A 21,518-nucleotide genomic window follows, 5' to 3' on the forward strand; every position below is an offset into this window, starting at 1 on the left:
TAAATAATTAATACTTTTTTATAGAAAATATTAAACCAACTGATGCAGCAAAAAATATATAATTCCATTTAAAAAAATGGAATATATGACCTTCGTATATATTCTTACGTATCTATTTATAAAAAAAAATTAATAATATTAGAATAATCTTCCATTCGAAAACTATTCGAAATACTTTTATTTTTATTAATTTTAAAATTCTATTTGAAAATTTTTTTGCTATCAATAATAACAAAAATTAAAGTAAGATCGTAATATCTAATAAACCATTTTTATATAAAAGTTATAAAATATTTATTACATATATTTCATAAATATCATAAATAATACTCATTTGAATAAATAAAAATTTATCTTAAAAAAGATTATATTGCTAAAGACCGATTTATTAAATATTTTTATTAATATATGCGAATTCAATAAATACTTAAATATTTTTTTATTCATATACTTTTGATCTTTATAAATATTTTATAATTCTTATTTAGATTTTTAAATTTATTTTAAGCTTTATTCACACAATTATAATAATCATATCTATTTACAATAGTAATAATACTTAACAAAATAACGAATTTTTTTTATATAACATATATATATTATATAGAATTTTTTTAAAAAATATATATTATATATTATATATTATATATATTTAATAAAAAATCTTTAAATATATTCGAAAATTATTGTACATTATATGTGTAAAAAGAAAAGTAAAATAACATAAAAAAGGATTTTTTAACTATTTCGTGCATTCTTAAAATTTGTTTAGAATTTTTGGATATTAATTTTTTTAAAACTTATATGCTAAAGAAAATATAAATACAACAGTAAATTTGCATTGCATTGCGTTATCTTAAACAGAAAATTCGTTGCGTATCCATACACGGAATTAATGGATTAGTAAATAATTGTAAATAAATAAATGAGTAAACCTTGATGCGATACGCAGATATGTAACAAATAAATAGTCAGATTTGAGGAATAAAAATTAAAAAACTGCATAATATTTATCTTAAAACTTTGAAGTTGTTTATTATACTATACTATACTATATATCATAAAGTATCAATAGATATTTTAATTTATTCAAATAATTTTCAAATTACAATACTTATATTATAAAATATTTTATTTTATTTTTTTTAATTACATATAATTATAAATATATATATAATTATATTAAATACATATATGAAAATAATTATATATTTTATAAAATTCTTTATGATTTATATTCTCATTTTTTTATTGTTTGTTTTTATTATTTTTTTATTGTAACATAATTTTATAAATTATAACATAATTTATAACACAATAACATAATTTTTATAAATTATATTAATATATATATTTTATATTATAAATTATATATAAAAATAAAAAATATATATATATTATAAATGATTCAATATTATATATGTATACATATATGTTTAAATCATATGATTAAAAATCGATCATAATATACATATTTTAAAAATTTAAAAATGTAAATAATATATAATCACATTGTAAATAATTTTAATCGTGAAAAACATATTTATGACATATTTTTTCTTTGTATCTAGGATAATTATTCTATAATCTAAATTTTTAATTTAATTTTTATGAACAATTAATCAATTAAGAAATTTAATTTTTAATTGCTATAATTTGTTAAAATGATCATATTGTAGATCAATAATAAAAATGTATTAATATATTAAAATGTCAATTATATATCAACATATTTATAAAAATAAATGATTATTATTTTTGAATAAATTTATTCTTACACATGAAATAGTGTAGGATGATAATAAAAACCGCTCAACTTTCTTTGTTCGTTTATTTCGACATTTCAAGATGTATGGACAATTATTACATAATAATTATATATATTTATATATATATAATGAGAGAGCATCTTTGTCTTGCAACTTTTCTTTTTTCGTTTCTAAAAACTCCATTGTTGCAATGTAATTTATTCGTTACTCATTCCCTTTCCTTCATCCTCCTCTCTCTGTTTTTTTTTCGCAATAAAAGAATGAAAAGATAAAAGTAAGAAAGAAATGTATTGATTCGTCGAGTTTACGAATCATTTTATGAAATGGTTTTTTTTGGGCGCATTATTTTATCATCATTTTACGATCGTGAATGATATTTCTTTCCACAATGTATTTTTTTTTTTTTTTTTGATATTTCTTTTATATTTTTCTTTTATCCACGTCTCTTATTATCATGTAGCGTTTATCGATAAGATAATCATTACCATTAATCGTTACAATTATGATAATAACACTAGTGTTAGTTACTCCCGTATTTGTTCCGCCCACCAGTCAATCACCACCATGCGGTCACCTACTCCCACTTAAGAATTTTAATGCGGTGCCACATTCAAATATCGAATTACAGTTCATTTTGACGTACGCTGAAATTGTCAATTATGTATTTTATTTTTTTTCTTCATTTCAATTATTTTATCTCCATCTTTAAAAACCCATATTGATACTTTATCAACCGGAATAAGATTATTTGCTTATATTATATTTCATTTTTCATTCTGATGTTCGAATGTTTATTTCATCATTTTTTATTTTTTATTTTTTACTTTTTTATTTTTCCATTATTTTCTATTTTTCTTTTCCTTTCGTTCTTCGTTCGTTATTTTTTTTCTGTCATACACACACACACACACACGCGCGCGCGCGCGCACATTATTTCTCACACAAACATCGCATACATTGTTTGTTTCGTTACTTAATATTCTTCATAATAAGAATTTTATTTCATCTTCGTGAAAAATATTATTTTCGTTTGTTTTAGATTTTTCTTTTTATATTCGGAACATTTTCTTTATTTCCCAATTGTTATTATTGTTTTTTGTTCTTTTTTTCGTTATTATAAGATTTCGTAATTTTTTTGCAATTCATACTTACATATCTATAAATTTTTTTTCATATCTTTTTCGTATTTTTCTTTCTTTTGGTTTCTAGTTTTCATTGAAATTTACAAATCATGAACAGTTATTTTTCAATAATTAGGTGCAACGATCTCTCAATCCGCAATCTGTCTTTTAAACTGTAAATTCAAAATGTGCAAAACATTTCAATATTTAATTAGGCAACCAAATAAGTTAAAAATTGCAGATTGAAAAATTACCATAATCTAATAGCTGAATAAAAATATTTGATACAAAGCAGTATTTGAGTTGTAAAATGACAATTTATACTTTATAGCATAAGAAAGCATATATATATATATATGTTATATATATATTATATATATATATATATATAATCTTTTTTCTTAAAAATCCCTGAATTTCATACTAATAAAATTAATTAAAAAACAGAAAATAGAATGAAATAAAAAAAATACAAATAATTTAAATAAACATAAAAAGAGCAAATGAAAACTAGAATAAAATTCAAATTATTTAAAAAAAGGTCAATGAAAATAAATCTTTATTCCTAAAAATGGCTCTTTTTATTTTTAAAAATTGAGAAGCAACCTTCAAGAAATATTGAGAAATTTTATTAATGATATGAACTGTCGTTGATAATCAGAGAAACACCATAAAAAAAAATAATCTCAAAGCAATTACTGCTATATATAATTTAATTTATTGCATTTATTCTATTCTATAATTGCATTTATTGCAATTATAATTATAACTGAATTACAATTTCTTGATTTGAAATTGCACATTCATTACGTATTACAATTATCTCGATTTCAATCCATTTACAATCTTATATAATTCTTTTCTTTCACTGGTTGCTTTATTTTTGTTGCTAACATAAACATTTATAAAATTTTTTTTTTAATCACTTTTTTTTTAACTTAATTCACAAATATAACCAAACTATAATATGATATAAAAAAAGTAAATATAAAAGTTAATATTTTTAATAATTTATTATTCATTGCTATTAAATCATTGATATTAATTGATATTCATCAATTGATATTAAATCAAATTAAAGTTAATCGTTATGAATAATAAAAATTTTTACTACAAAAAAAAATGAAGTAATCGCTTCTCCATTTTATATTTTATACGAACTAGTACGTTCTCTATTTGACTAGAAGTTCTATGTACGTACTAATTTATACATAATTACGATTATTACATATAGAAATACTTAATTAATTACAATCGATATTCTTAAAATTTATATATTAATTTTTACAATAATATGGCAACGGCGGTGAAAATAATACTATTTTTTTTTTGTTTTTATCTTCTAGATCAAATTAACAATAAAAAATCCAATTAAAAATAATTCATGAAATTGACATATAAAATCACAAAAAGAGAAAAAAAATTAAAATCAAAATTGAAGCAAAGAAAATATTCTTTGTTTTTTTCGTAACTTCTTGTTTTTTTTGTAATCTAAATTACAATAATAATAATATAATAAAAAAATAATAATAGTAAAATTTGTTAATTTTCTTAAAAAAAATTCTATCTTTTGTACATACACATAATTTAGATTAATTAGCATTCGAAAATATTTTTTCTCTCTTCCTCTTTCTCTTTTTTTTTTTATATATCTGTAATTATTGATCTACTGAATTCTTTGGTTCTTTTTGGTCAAATACTTTTCAACGTCGAATTGCAATTGAAATTAAGAAAAAACTTTTAATTTTCAATAACTCATAATAAATATTTATAAAATTTTAAATATAAAATAGTTGTTCAGAATTATATCTTACAATATAAAAATGTCAAGTGATATTTATTTTTATTAAACTTTTCTAAGAAAATTTATACGTGTCTTTTTTATACGTAATCACAATTGCAATTCCAGAAAAGGAAGTGAGTATTAAAAAAAATATATATCTGAATAAAAATATTATATAATAAAGAATGTTAGCATAATATGTGTTGATTAAATATTAAAAAAGGAGAAATAGGAAATAGAAAACTGTATTTGATTGTACATGGAATGTTTCAATCGGCACAATATTCATTTTAGAGCCTATAAGAATTCTCTCGATGAAAAAAGAAGCATGAAAATAAAGCTTAGATTAATTCAAAATTAGAATTTAGTATGAAATAAAAACTTTATCGAATAAATAAAACTAATTAAATATATCTAATTTAATTAAGAAATATAATTATAATGCATATAAATTAAATTGTTCGAAATCAGAAATTCAAGGATCTCAATTTGTTTAAAAGTTTTTCATTTCTTGCAATGTATAAATGTAAATATCTTGCGAATGTTCTATATATTTGTGTAATATGTGCATGTATGTAATTGCATGCAATTGTGCGATCGTGTGCGTAGAATTGTATAAATATGCATAATAATGAAACGAAATGAAATCTTCGATTTGATTTCAATCTTCGATATGAAAGATAATTTGTTTTTATGTATATTTTTATGCATATATATTATCTGTTTTTTCATTTTAGTTCAAATCAAAATAATTTAGAAAGTATTTAACACTTTTGGAAATCGAATTTTAAGATTTCTGCATACTGTTTTGCTTTTTCTTTGTGCTTCTTTTTACTATATTGGTCTTATATATTGAGATTATAGTTTAATTTTATCATATTTCGATTTATATTATTTTAATATTTTTATATAATTTTTTCATGCATCTGATTTAGTTTTCTATCCCAGAATTAATTAAAAATTGAACTGTATAATATTGATATTAAAAAGTGTTCACAAATTTATAAATTATAGATTTACACAAAAATATAGTTAAGTAAATATAGAAATAAAAATAAAATTTTTTTCTTGATTTGTTATGTGCGACTGATATGCTTGGCAATAAAATAATATACATATTTAATTAGAGTTAAAATATTTGAATAATATTATTATATTAATATTATTATATTAAAAAAAGATTGCATATTATATTGTAAATCATTATTTCCAGATAGAAAATTATAAAATTTATTACTAAAAATTATTTTAAAAATTATTTTCTTTTCAAAATTTTTTAATTACTTAAATTATTAAAGAAAAGCCATATTTATTTTGAATATTTTGTAAACATTGAATTTTGTGAAACAATCAATAATAATTCAAATAATATATTAAACAAGATATTTCATTTAATTTAATTTTCTATCTAAATAAAAAACTAGCTACTGTAATATCTTATATTTTGGTTTGGAAATTTTTCGTTGCAAGCTAGCCGTTGCTATCTTTACTAGTTCTTGAGAAAATATAGAGTCTATCTAATTTAAATAAACCATTATCTCACTCATACAGACAGACTCTATGTTGATCTGTAATCAGAATGTAAGATATTACAATATATTTAATATTACAATAAATTTCTTTCTAATTTACAATAAAAGCAGATGAAGAATTCTGAGATCCAAATATGCTTTATGATTGATTTTTGTGCAATTTATCGTGAAATCTATGAAAACTTTGGATTATTTATTGTGCTCTCTTTCAACATTTTCCTTACTTATTAATTTCAGAAAATTAAATTATTATCTTTAACTCATGCAATTTTTCTAATCAAATAAATAATAATAATAATAATTCTCTAATAATAAATTTAATTGTTTATAAATATATCTAGTTTTAAATATTAATGACATTTGATAAGAAAATTGATTTTTCTTAATTTTTTAATAATTTTAATTTTAATTTTTTAATTTTTTTGATCATAATCAACTACTTATTAACATTTTTATATAAATTGATTTTCAGTTTTCAGATCAAATTGATTTTGTTTAATATATAATGTCAAAACTGATAATACATATTGATATAAAAAAAAATCAATGTATAAAAATAATATTAAGACCTTTATAATCAATCTTGCTAACTTTGAGTGAAACATATAAATAATATGTTTATTATTCAGAAATTCATTTTCATAAAAAAAAAATAAAATAATAAATAAATGAAATTTGATTTCGAATTACAAATAAATTATAAACTTGTTGACTTTTTGATTTTACAACCAATATTACATAATTAATAAGTATTTTTTATTTCTTTTATTCTTTTTAATTCATTGATTTATTAAGATTTATTTAAGTTTAATTAATGTATTATGTAATGTATATTTAATAAAATTTCAATCAAAGAAAAAAGATCAATTAAATTTGTATTAATTTAAAAATTGAATTTAATGCAAATATTAAATTTGAATAAATTATCAAAAAAAATTAAATTATAAAAAATAAAAATTTTATGATAATAAATTTAATAATCAATAATTTCAATTAATATCTATCTTATAAAGTCAAAATCATCTCAAAAATTTATGCGAAATTTTTTTACTTTTTTTAAAATACAAAATCCAATCTGTAAAATAAATTTTTGTAATAAAGAAATATCATTTTTCTCATTGCTCATATTTCAAACTTTCTCTCTGAAACACATTCACTTTTGTATATCACAAAGCACAATGAACAATATTACTTTTTTTAAGAGATATTATTGTACTAACAACTTTCCACAGCTATATTTTAGCAATATCATTTAACAATCTTGTAAATCTTGTTCAAGAAGGAATTCTTAGCTTTCTCTTCATATCAACTTATAAATAGCATATTATATATAAATATTGGAATCGCATTGAATCGCTTAATACGATAAGGAAAAACGTTGAAAGGACTGGCATAAAAAGGTGTTTGGTAATAAAAATTGAGAAGGTATCCGCAGGTGGTCGGTAATAGTAGTGATGGTACATAGATGTATCTCTTTCTTTCCCGTTCTTTCAACCATTCTCTCCCACTCTATCATTCAATCTTTCTCTCAGTAGTGACATTATCGTAGTCTTTCATTCTCACGCGCTCTCTCGTTCTTGTAATACAACATGTGTATACGGGTATGAGTGTGAGTTCAACCATGTGTGTGTGTGTCGGTCGATCGGCTTCGCGACAGGAATATTTATTCTAATAGAGACCACAACCACGAAGATTATTGGCGATAATGACATCTGTGACTGCATCGAACACGAATTGAATGTTGGTTGTATCAGTAGCGCAAGTCATATGGCAGTAGATCTCCTTAGTGGTTGATTTGTTCCTCGCCTCGAATTGCGCCTGAATATACGCGGCTGCTTCACCATATTCTTGCGCCCCTGCGTTTGAACAAACATGTATCATTATTATTCTTTTAAATGCGATAAGACAAGTTAGATAATTATGTATTTTTTTTTTAAAAATGTTTTCTTAGGATTTTTTTGATAAATTAAAATTTTAATTTATATAAATATTAGTAATAATAAATTTGAAAATATTAATAATAATAAGTAACAAAAAATTCTTTTTTAATTTCCTTAAAACCTTTCCTCTTTTAACATATAAAAGATTAGTCTTACTAAAATGAATTTTTATTTTATATAAATAAGAAAATAAAAAAATTAATAAAATATTGCAGATATTTTTTTTTAATTTAATTGATTTTTTCTGATACAAATTTTAAAATATTTTTTGCAAAATAAAAATATTCTTTTATAAATAAGATAGAAAGATGATATATTTGAAAAATTAAACTTTATTTATTTCTTTTTGAATTTTTAAAAATTTATAAAATAAATTAAAAATATTGTCAATTATTATTTTTATTTTTTTATTTTTAATTCATTTCTAAATATATTTTTATGTAAAAAAATATATTATATAACAATTCAAATTTGTTCAAATATAGTTATATTTAATTTTATTGAAAAAACTTCAATAATCTAATTAAAAATTTTTTATAATTTTAAAATAAGAAATATAAAAATAATAATAATATAAAAATATAAAAATAATAATAATATAAAAATATAAAAATATAAAATAAAAATAATATAAAAATAAAAAATATAAACTTTTTATAAATCAAAAATAGTACTCGTTCTAAAAATTGATGGAGATTTCATTTATCGATTACATAATCAGTTTTTATTTCAATTTTGAGATTTTTATTTATTTATTTATTTTTCATGAGCATCAAATATATATATATAAATTGGATATAAAAGAAAAATGATAATATTTTTTAATTATTCAAAAAGTTAATTTAAATATTCAAAATTAATATAGAATATAAAATAAATAAAGAAAATTAAATTAAATTCGTACAACTTATTAAATTATATAAAAAAGTGAATTTTATACAATTTTCAACATAAAATTAAATTTTATAATAAAAATGTTATTTTATAAATTTATAATTTTTAATTTATAATTAAAATTTTACAAACTTTTTATATTATATATATATCTTATCTATCAAAATTTAAATTATGAAATATATATTTAATTTTTAAAATTTTAATAAATATCATGTACGATATATAATTTCTATACAAATAAATGTCTTTCTATATGATTTATGATTTGAAAAATAAAAAATTGAAAATTATACAATAATTATCAAAATAATGATTAAATATTAGAATAACATTGCTTTTTATATTTTAATTATATTATATTATCTGAAAATGAATCCATATGTATCAAAAATTCACAAGATAAATGACAATAAATTATACGTTATTTAAATTAGTGTATCTCAAACAAAAATATATAGTTTTCTTGTGGGGCGTGAAGGAATTCCAAGGACGGCAACAGATTACAGACTTTTTATAACAATGTGAACTTTCCACGTTTATTTTTATATACACATACACAATTTTCAATTTTTACTAACAGATGGCTTTACTAACAGATTTTCGAAATTCTTATCTTTTCTAATTTTCATTTGTTGCAACGTAACATAATGGACCATAAACTATTATGTAAAAAAATATATTATATAATAATTCAAATTCGTTCAAATATAGTTATATTTAATTTTATTGGAAAAACTTCAATAATCTAATTAAAAATTTTTTATAATTTTAAAATAAGAAATATAAAAATAATAATAATATAAAAATATAAAAATAATAATATAAAAATATAAAAATATAAAATAAAAATAATATAAAAATAAACTACTATGAATTATAAATTTTAACAATTTGGAAAGAAATTTTTTTTTGGAAAGAAATAAATATGAAATATCTTGTCATATTATAGATATTGAAATTATTATTTATCATTTTTTCATAGATCGATAATTTTATTTTTTTCATGCATATGAAAAATAATAATAGAAATTAAAATAGAAATAATTTTTTAATAATTAATAATATAATTATTAATTTTAAATAAATTAATTATTAATTAATAATACTTATTGATAATCATTAAATTATTAATAATTGATAATTAATTGTTAATTAATAATTAATAATATTATTATGTATATTAAAAATATATGAGTGATACATTTAGTGAAAATACTAACAATTTAAACAGAAATAAATATGTAAATATAAAAAAAAATTCTTACCAGCATATTCGGGGAAACAAATGGTGAGTGGAGACTTGCGAATTTTCTCTTCAAAAAGATCCTTCTTATTCAGGAATAAGATAATTGAGGTATCAGTGAACCATTTGTTATTACAAATTGAGTCGAATAGTTTCAAACTTTCTTGCATTCGATTCTGTAATAATTAATCACAAATAATATAATTAATATAATTAATATAATAACGTTAATAATATAAATAAAAAATAAACTATATATATATAAATTATATATATATATAAATATATATTTTTTTAATTATTATAATTATAAAGATATAAAATATCATATTATTGAGATTTAATATCTTAATGTCAAATATAATTTATATATGACAAAATAAAATAAGAGAAAAAAGAAAAGTAAAATAGACAATAATAAAAAATAATACAAAAAAATAAAAAAATTTTTTTTTCAAAAACAAAGAAAATTGCAATTTAAATAATTTGCAAATTTTAAAAATCACTTTTTGTACATTTTTGTACGTTTATTATTATATCATAAATTCATTACCATTAAAAATTCTTGTAATTTCTAGAATAAGATAGATTGTACTTATTTAAAGCAATATTTATAGCATTTTATGTGTCAATATATATGAGAAAAAAAAATTCAAACTGTGATAAGATAAATTTTTAAGAAATTAGTTTAATAATGAATTAAAATATAAAATATTATTAAAGATTTAATTGCTTTGAATATCTCTAAATATTTAAATATTTAACAAGCGAAAATTAATGTGAAATTGTTTTAATAATATTGATTAATAATAAAATACAATTAATTATTACTAAAATTAGAAAAAATGATAATTAATAAATTATAATGAAAATATTAAAAAATATATTTCTGCAATCAATTATAAAAAAATAATAAATCAATAAATTTCATAATTTAACAATTTCATACAATAGTTTAATTTATAATTATTTGTTATGTCATTTTGATATATAGCAATATATTTTATTTCTTATTTATCTTGTAAAATATATTTAATTAATATCTATAATAAAATTTATTATACATAGATAGTGTAAAATAGTGTAAAAAATTAACAATTTGTAATTATCTATATAATAAAAATTATATATATAATTTAATATATTAATTTTTTTATTTTTTATTTTTATAATTTAATGTAATTTAATTAAATTAGAGTTCAAAAGATTCAAGTTGATATTTATATATGTAGATGAATGCAATTTTATTATTTATGCTATGTTTGCATCAATAATAATTAATATTATAGTAAATAATAAATTAATTTTGATTGAAATAAAGAAAGAATTCTACAAATTAATTTGATGCAATATCCAATGAAATTTTGGTTATTTAAGAATAAATAAGCAAGATATTTTTCAAGAAAAAAGATAATGTCAGATTAATTCAATAGAAATCATGAAAATAAAAGGAAATCAAAATCTAGAAATATTTAAATTTCTTGATATTTAAAATGCATGTTGATAGATGTTAATAGATGAAAATAGATGAATATGCAATTTTGTTAGAATAGATATAGCTGATATAAAACAAATGTGTAGATTCAACAAAAAAATCAATTTCATCAGATTCTAAGAAGAAAAATAGAAATAATAATAAAATATAAATAAAATGTATAGAATATAGCAATATAATCTCAATAATAATCTATGAAATTTATAAAATATAATCAAAAAGAAGTAATATCTAAATAATTATGAAATAATATATAATATTTAAATAAAATATAATCAACGAATATTTCTATTTTATATACAAAAATAATTATTACACTAATTAAAATTTTATAAATGAATTTAATATCTTATAAAACAACTAAAGGCAAAATTAAAAAAAAAAAAGATCAAAAACTTAATTACATTTAATGACAAAAAATATTGAGTAAAAATAATATATACATATAATTAGTTATATATGTTTAAGACTTAAGTTTAAAAATTAGAAATAAAATATCCTATGAAAATAATATATAGCATAGACTAGAAAATATAATAAAAATACTGATTAAACATCCATGACTATTTATAATTAAAATTAATTGCAAGAATTAATAAACTTGATCAATTTAAAATCATTTGTAGAAAAAAGAAAATGTACATAATGTATATAAAATGTATATAATGTATATAAAAATAAATAAGAGGAAATGCTTTGTTAAAGTATAGAGAATATGATAATGTTAATAGTTTAGAAATATGATAATGATAATTAATAATTTAGTTTAATAATTTATTAACATAGAGAGTATGATAATGTTAATGGTTTAGTAACATACAATGGAAGAGACTTTAAATAACAACTATAATAAAAATTTGTTATATAAATTAAATATGTATAAAAAATTTAAAAAGAATATCTGTCTTATAAAACTAAAACTAAATAAAAAAAACTAAATAAAAAATGTTAATAAAACTAAATAAAATATGAAAATAAATATCAAAATTTGGCCAAAAAAAGATAATGATATAAAAAAAATAACCAAATCAAATATCTAAATAGAAAAATATTTTAGATATTTTGACATATTAAAAAATAAATATTTTAGATAATTTGACACTTACAACAATCCAGAAAAAGTATACAATTTATTAGGAACTATAAATGTCATAGAAACTATTTCTAAATAATAATTTTAAAAATATTACTAAATAAAACAAATCCAGATATATAACAATTTTTGAAAATGAAATTAAGAAAAAAATAATTGCATTTTACAGAGTTATTCTTAAGATATCTTTGAAAGATTGATTCTAAAAATTAAAAAAAAAAAAATTGGTATACAAAAATTATAGTTGAGGCTTATTTATTAAGTTATAAGCAATTAAAATTTATATTTATATATAAGCAAATAAAATGAGATGGATTATAAAACAACTTTATCTTCATTGTATCTTGCTTTATCTTTCAGGTAATGCTTAATTAAACTTCAGTTTTTTAACATAATAAATAAATTTCAATTGATATTTTTATATATCAATTTTTCTGTTTATTTTGATCTCTAAAATTGATTCTTCAAAAGTATTTGAATGAATTTATTAACATATGTGTATATACAACTGCTATTTGGTTTTAGTTTTTCAGATATCAACAAAAATATTTACCAAATAATTAAATATTAGATAATTTATATTTATTTAGATAATTTATATAGTTTAAGGACTCTAATAATCTTAACTGTAACATTTTCTATAGAAATAATTTCTTAATTAATCTTTAGAAAATTTAATCATCGCTTATTATTTATTAGAAAATATATAATATATATATTAGAAATATATATATTAGAAAATCATTATTCAGTACTTTATATATGTATATTATTTTTCAGTACTTTATAAATTAAAATATTTATAAAGTTTTTGATTACGTTATATATATTACATGTTTATTTAGCATAACCAAAACTAATTCATTAAAAAATGAAACAAAATCATCGTTTTTGTAAAAATTCAAAATTCTTTATTCAATATTGATTTGAAGATTTTATGTTTGTTAAATTATTTATACTAAATTCTATACTAATACTAAATTCGAATATTAAAAATTTTAGTAAAATGCATTATTAAAATATATATTAATAAATATATTATTATTAAAGTTATAGTAATATCATTATTATTAATATATGCATAATTATATAATGTGAAATAATAATGTGAAATAATATTTATTATTATTCATTATACATATCATAAGATTCCGAAAATTTATTTCGAAATATTTATATATCTGGTTACATTATTAATATCTCATAGCTCGATGTATCCAAACTTATTTTAAACATATTTCATACTTATATTATATATTTTAAAAATATAATATATGACATTAAAAATATTTTTACAAATAAATCAAATATATACAGATGATTATAGATAATTATATATAAAATTAGAATATTGACAATGATATTTGAAGATTATCAAAATCAGTAATATATACATCTTTATAAATAATTATAACTTCGTTAATTCCAAAGATATTATAAACATCTTAAAAAAAAACATTGCAAAAAATTATATATATAAACAGGATTCTAAAAACTTGATTTATGCATATATTTCTTAATGATATAACTTAATAATACTTAATATAAAACTTATATTACTCAATTTACAAATTATACAATTCTAATGACTTGAAAAAAATAAAATTAATATTTTAATTTATTTATTTACTTGATATAATACAAAAAATATATATTGGAATCTTTTTTTAAATAAAAAATTTATTGATATTCTAAGAACAAGAAAAAATGAAAGGATTTTTTCAGATGCATCTATAATAATGTTTATAATAAAATTGAAATTTTTTTAAATGAATAAATAATTTAAATAGAATTCCAAATACATTTATTTTTAAAAATAGAATAAAATATCATCAGATGTTGCATTTCAATTAAAAAATTAAAATATATAAAATTTGTATTATCTATTAATATAATATATTAAATTCTTATTAATACATAAGATATTATTATCTTTCAGCATTTTTTCAAAAATAGTTAACATATGGAAAATGTGATAGAGAAAAAAATTGTATTATCTTTTGTAAACAATATAATGATTCATATAATTTTTTTGTAATTACATTTTTTTGGAGATTTTAATTTTTAAATGAAGAAATTATTTTAAATTTTGTTATATATTTTTTATATATGAAAACATATTTCAAAACAAATTCAAGCATGTGTTATACAATAACTTTCAAGATCATTTAAAGTCATAAGATCAGAATAATTTAATCATTTTATAAAATTTATAAATTTATCTTATGATAAGATTATATAATGCAAACATTATTGTTATTAATTATTATTATCTATCACAATATTTATTTTTGTTTAGTTTTCCATAAATTCATTCATTATTTATATTTTCTATTTTGTAAATAAGAATAATTATCTTGCATATAATTTTGTACATATTCTATATATTTAAAATATTTAATTTATTCTACATATTTAGAATATTTAAAAATTTGATCTATCGCAATACATATTTGATGTAATCGTGATAATTTCTTACTTAATTGAATAATGAAAAAATAGACATGCGTTTATTGTGAATGTCAAAATAAAAAACAAAAAACATTGATATATCGGAAAGAATACAAACTAACGAAAATTATTTTGATAATATTTAAAAACATTTGAAATGGAATATTAAGAAGAAAATGTTACAACCGATCGACAGAAAGTAAAAAGTAGCAAATTTTAAAAAAGAATCAACTATTTTAATAAAAAAAATGATTAAAAAGATGATTGATAAGAAATATGATATATCACCTATTTCAATTCATAAAATTTTAAAAACGATTACAAAAGCTTTAAGTCATAAAATACAAGAATTATAATCAAATAATCTATCAAACTTTTGTAATTGGTTAATAATGAATAAAAACGATCATAATTGTTATAAATAAAGTCTTTGAACAAATGAATTCAACAATAATAATGACAAATATCTAATTTATCAAATATATATGAAATATATATATATGAAAAATTGAAAGTTCAGTATTTCAAATGTATTTTCGTATAAATATTTAACATAATATTATTGACGATATATTAATAAGATCTCATTTTTGTAATGAAGCATTAAATAGAAATAAATATTTTCAATTTTTGAATAATAAATTTATATGTTATAATCATTATTGCAGTTGTGTAAGATATATTCTTTTAACAAGATGTAATATTATCAATTGTAAAATAGTGAGAAATTTTTTACATAAATTTATGAATAAAAGAATAGAAGAATAGAAACTAATAGATTTGTAGAATTATTACCAAGATCTTCAAATCTGATATTTATTAATTTTTTTATAAAGTTACATAAAGATATTATTTACCGTTAAAATATAAGAGGATTTAAAAACAAAAATAGTAAAATAAAAGTCAATAGAAATTTATATCAATAATCTGTATCAAAAAATGCTACTAATAAGAAAAAATCTTCAATCTTCAAATTCAAAAAATTTTTAAATTTTGGAAACAGTACATAAGCATTACACAATTTTTTTTGTTGTTCAAAATTTTCTCTGAGAGAGTAAAATTGATTCGTGAAAATTCAATTATTTTTTGATTTTATATTATAATTCATGAAATATAATTTAAAATCACAATATCTCCTTCTTCTCATATATATATCTCATATATATCTCATATATACTTTTTTATTCTTTATCACTTTTAAAAGTTTTTCATGTGTAAGTGGATGTATATTATTCAAAAATTTATGAAATTGTCTAAACAATGAAAATTCTAATATTAATTGACATCTCATTATTATTATTATTAACCATAATGTAATCATAATAAACAAATAATATTTGCAAGATTTATGTAAAGCATTTTCATGTTTATTAGAATCTTCATATTTATTATTGATATTTATAAAGAACAAAGAAACTACTACAAAGAAACTAATATTTCTTATTGTTAATAATTCTTCACTCAACACTAATCAATTCCTTCACTTCTATTAATAAAATCAATGTATAGAATTATATTCACTACTCATTTTGTTGTTAATTAAAATAAAATTCATAATATTTAATGATTTATTATATGATAAATATTTTTTTTTTTCGTTTTTTGCTTGATATTTGCTTGATTCAAATCGGATAATATATATTATATATATATAAATTATATATATATTATGAAAATCTCAGAAACCTCTCTTGCGTATACAATATTTTATATCATATATACAATGAGATCCAGAATTTCTTTTTCCAGATTATTGTAAATAAAATATAACAAGACAATAAAGCTTGTAAAAAAAATTTCTTTCATAATTATTGAAAGTATTAGTTGTGAATTGTGAAAAAATGAATTTAAAAAAAACTTATAAATTTTGTTTAAAATATTTTTCTAATTATTACGTAAACAATTGATAAATATTTTACTAAATAGTAATATTAAAAGAAATAATTTTTATCCAAAAACTTTTTCTCTATCTCTTTATATATATAATAATTATATATTTTTTTATATATATATAATAATTCGTAAGTTATAATATAAAATCGAAAAATAATCAATTTTTCAATTGGCTCAATTTTATTTGCTTAAAGTGATTTTAGACAGCAAAAAAAAAAAAATGTGAGTTAGGAATTTTTCTTTATAAGAATGTTATTTATTAAAAGAAAAAAATTATTATTATCAAAATTTAATCATATAATTTAATCATTAATAATTTAATTTAATGAACAGTATTATTATATAACGAAATAATTGAATTATTTATCTCATTTCTGACCTTAATATATAACTTTATAAAGATTATAATATATATTTTGTTCTTAAATATCATATAAAATAATTATAGTATTTCATTTAAAAAATTGAAGATCACGAAAAAAAAGTGCAATCATAAAAAATTTATACGAATCAGCATGTTGTTTACAAAAAACAATATAAATTTTTCTTTAATAAATTTCTTTTTATATTTACAATTTAAAAAAAAAATATTAATAAAAAATACATGAATATATATATTATATATATTATATGGTTAACGAATATCTAATATCACATTTTCGATGCAAAGATGGCCATTAGTTATATACAGTTACAAAAAAACTGGACATTGGAAAAAAGGAATTATTGACGTAATAGAAAAAACTGCCGAATTTGAAAGTCTAAAGAATAGAAACAAGTGTCACTAACTATTTAAATTGTTATTGTTATATAAATTTAAAAATACAAAATATTAAAATAAGTTATATATATTATATATTATATTGTATATTTTATTATATAAAGTAAGAAAAAAAAATATTATGATGTAAAAAGCAAATTATTTCAATACACTAAAGAATGAGGAGTTAATCGAAGAGATTGTTGAAAAGAGAACTAGTTAATTATTAACAATGCAATAGTCTGTCATATTTTCTTCCCACGTCTGTTTTATCATTATGTGAATAGTCATATATATGTATATATACATACTTTATACTATATACTGTATACTGTATATTATTTTTTATTGAAATATAATATAGTATAATATAGTATAGTATAAAATGTATTATTAAGAGCATTATAATTTTTACTTAATTTTCGTAATCTTTAAGATTATAGTTTTAAATTATTAATTAATAATTAAAAAATATTAATTATTATTAATTAAAGTTAATTAATTATTAATTTTTTATAATTTGAAAATACCATTCTAGATGTTTTTGTAATGAATAAATGATATATTAATATTTTATTTAAAAAAATATTTCAACGAATGCAATGTTGACTTAATTAATTAACATTAAGATTTTTAATCTATTCATAAAGTTTAAAATCCTTTATATGATTCTTTAATAGATATATAAGTATCAAAGTGTAATTTAGGCTTTCCTGACTTCTTAAATTACTCTATTGTTACAAATTTTATTATTATCATGTATCAAGTATCTTTTTGTTTTTATATGCAATGACACATTATAACTTTATGTTACATTCATTTAAATGAACTACTAAAAACAATTATATCATTTTGAAAAAACTTTTTGTACTAAATTATAAAACGAAGCAAAAATTAAAATATTTGATATAAATATTAAATTATATATCAATATAAATTATGATAATTTATTTATTATGATAAATTATGAAAAATATTTGATAATCTTAATAAGATAAAGATTTAACTTCGCTCATAATATACTATTGTATATTAAACTATAAATTGAATACATTATATTTCTTTTTTAAGTAATAATTTACAATTTCATCTAGAGAAAAATGCATAAGCATGACAAATTAATTAATGACATGATTATAACATATATAGAGATTAAATAGTTAGCAGTTATCAATAATTTAAAATGCAATAACAATATAATGCTAGATGTTTTAAAATTCAAATAATTAATATAATTCATATAATTCAATAATTCATCTACTTCTTTATTTAAGAAGCTTATAGTAATTTGTTGCTATTTAAATTTATTATCGAATATTTATGAATTTTTTTTTTTGTATAGTTAAAAAGTTTGTAAAAGTTTAAAGTAAGAAAATTTTTATAAAAGAAAAATTTATAAAATTTCGTATATTTTTAATATATTCTATAATATAAAATATTTCTTCTATACTTTTTCTTATTGTAACTTTTCAAGTATACATATAGAATAATATATTTGAAATAAATTAAGTTCATAACAAATATTTATTTATTTGTGACTTGCAATTGTTTGAAAACAGCTTATATGTATATGTATATTATAAAATGCTTATATATATATATATAAAGATTTATATGAAAATGAAAAACAAAAAAAAAAAAAAAAACATAAAAGTATACAAAAATATCAGTTAAGATTTATTTATTAATTAAAATTTGTATTTTATGAAATAAAAAGAAGATAGAATAAAACAACGAACAACAAAGATTAATCTTAGTTTATTTTATTTTATTTTATTTTCATCTCATTTTATCTATATATATATATATATATATATATATACATATTATAATACAAATTTAAATTTGCTTATAACTAATAATAAATAAGTCTCAATCAATATTTTCGTATATCAATTTTTGTGTTTATTTTAATCTCGAATCGATTCTTTAAAGAAAATAAATATTTATAATCACTAAATATACATTAATATGTATATATAATATCACTAAATATACATAAATATAAATATATTAATATACATCAATATCAAAAATATATAATATACACGTAGCAGAACGATATTTATTTTACCATAAATGTATTAATTCATAAATAATTATATATACATGTATTTCATTCTATTTCAGTTTAATTTATATTTAATTATAAATGATTTCTGAATGAGAGCGCATCTTATAATTTTTAATATTTTTCAAGAATTCAATTTTCAATAATTCAATATCTAAATTTAAATTTCATATATATATTTATATAAAGTATTCTTTATTTAATAATATAGAAGAAGATTAAATAAAGTTAATATTTTTTTCTATAAATTTTATAAATGGATGGATAAAATAAGAAACAATCTGAAAAAATAAATTAATGAAAATAAAATCTTTTGATAAATTTTATGTTAAATTTGAATTTAATTGTAAAAATTATTTTAGATTTTGCAGATAAATGAATACAAAATATTAATTTTGTAATATATTTGAGAAACAATAAATATAGAAAATTTTTTTTAATATTTTTATCAAATCCATTGTACAATTATATTTTTTCCTATAAAGTCAAAATTTGATTTATTATCATTTTTTTTTTTTACTGACATATATCGCTTTGAAGTTGTTCTATTTTTAATTTAAAAAAGAAATTTATAAATATTTGAGTTTGTTATCTTCAAATAGTAACCTAATAAAAAATGTTATGGTTTTTCGAATATTAAGAAAAAATATTTTTTAATAAATCTTTATATATAGTGAAACTTATTTATATACAGTGAATTTCAAAATAATCTTATCTTAAAAGAAAAGAATCCTATGATTATAAATTAAATTTGATTTTATAATATATATTAAGGAAAAGAATAGCACTATTTTATTATAATACAATAAAGTTGATAAAAATATTGAAAAAAAAGTTTCTATATTTTACGATTTTGTGAATATAGCAAAATTCAATGTTTGCATCTTCAAAATTGCAAAATTTAAAGTAATAGATAATTTTTATTTCTATTATTAGATAATTTTAAACTAAATTCAAATTTAACATATAAAAAAAAACATAAACATATTTTTATTTTGAAATTTATCCTATCCATTTTTCACATGAACAGATAAAATTTTTAGAGAGAAAAAAAAATATTAATTAAAATTGATCTTTTTCTATTATTATTATTAACAAAAAATACTTTATATAAATGTGTATAAATAATTTAGATAAATTGCATTATTTTGAAAAAAATGAATTGAAATGACAAGATATGCTATCATTTTGTCTGGCAATATAAGAAACAATTTTAGAAAATAGTATATATGATTATATATGATTAGCCAATTTTTGAAAAAAATAATTCTCACTATTTGTGAAATATTTGTGAACATCTGTATAAATATATATATTATAAATATAACAAAATGATGATATTATGATATTAAATGATATCTTAAAAATAAATCAATAAAATCAACAAGATATATACTTTTTTATTATAATTATCATGCATTATAAAAAAAATATAATAAATAAAAAGAATAATAAAAAATATTATATATA

At 17.2% G+C, this 21,518-nt stretch overlaps 1 protein-coding gene across 1 annotated transcript in view; it reads right to left on the minus strand.

Annotated features, from left to right (window-relative positions):
• Positions 1-7,241: 7,241 nt before the first annotated feature.
• LOC122714423 (guanine nucleotide-binding protein G(o) subunit alpha) overlaps positions 7,242-21,518 on the minus strand; it is a 100,077-nt gene continuing 85,800 nt past the window's right edge. Inside the window, exons 7-9 of the mRNA XM_043935740.1 lie at positions 18,508-18,511; positions 10,308-10,461; positions 7,242-8,061 (exon numbers count right to left, since the gene is read on the minus strand). Of these exons, the coding sequence (XP_043791675.1) occupies positions 7,874-8,061; positions 10,308-10,461; positions 18,508-18,511 (346 nt within the window). The 3' untranslated portion in view covers positions 7,242-7,873. The remainder of the gene's footprint in view (positions 8,062-10,307; positions 10,462-18,507; positions 18,512-21,518) is intronic.

The sequence above is a fragment of the Apis laboriosa genome, unplaced genomic scaffold (genome assembly GCF_014066325.1).
Source record: "Apis laboriosa isolate Shangri-la unplaced genomic scaffold, ASM1406632v1 scaffold30_cov140, whole genome shotgun sequence".
NCBI lineage: Eukaryota > Metazoa > Arthropoda > Insecta > Hymenoptera > Apidae > Apis > Apis laboriosa.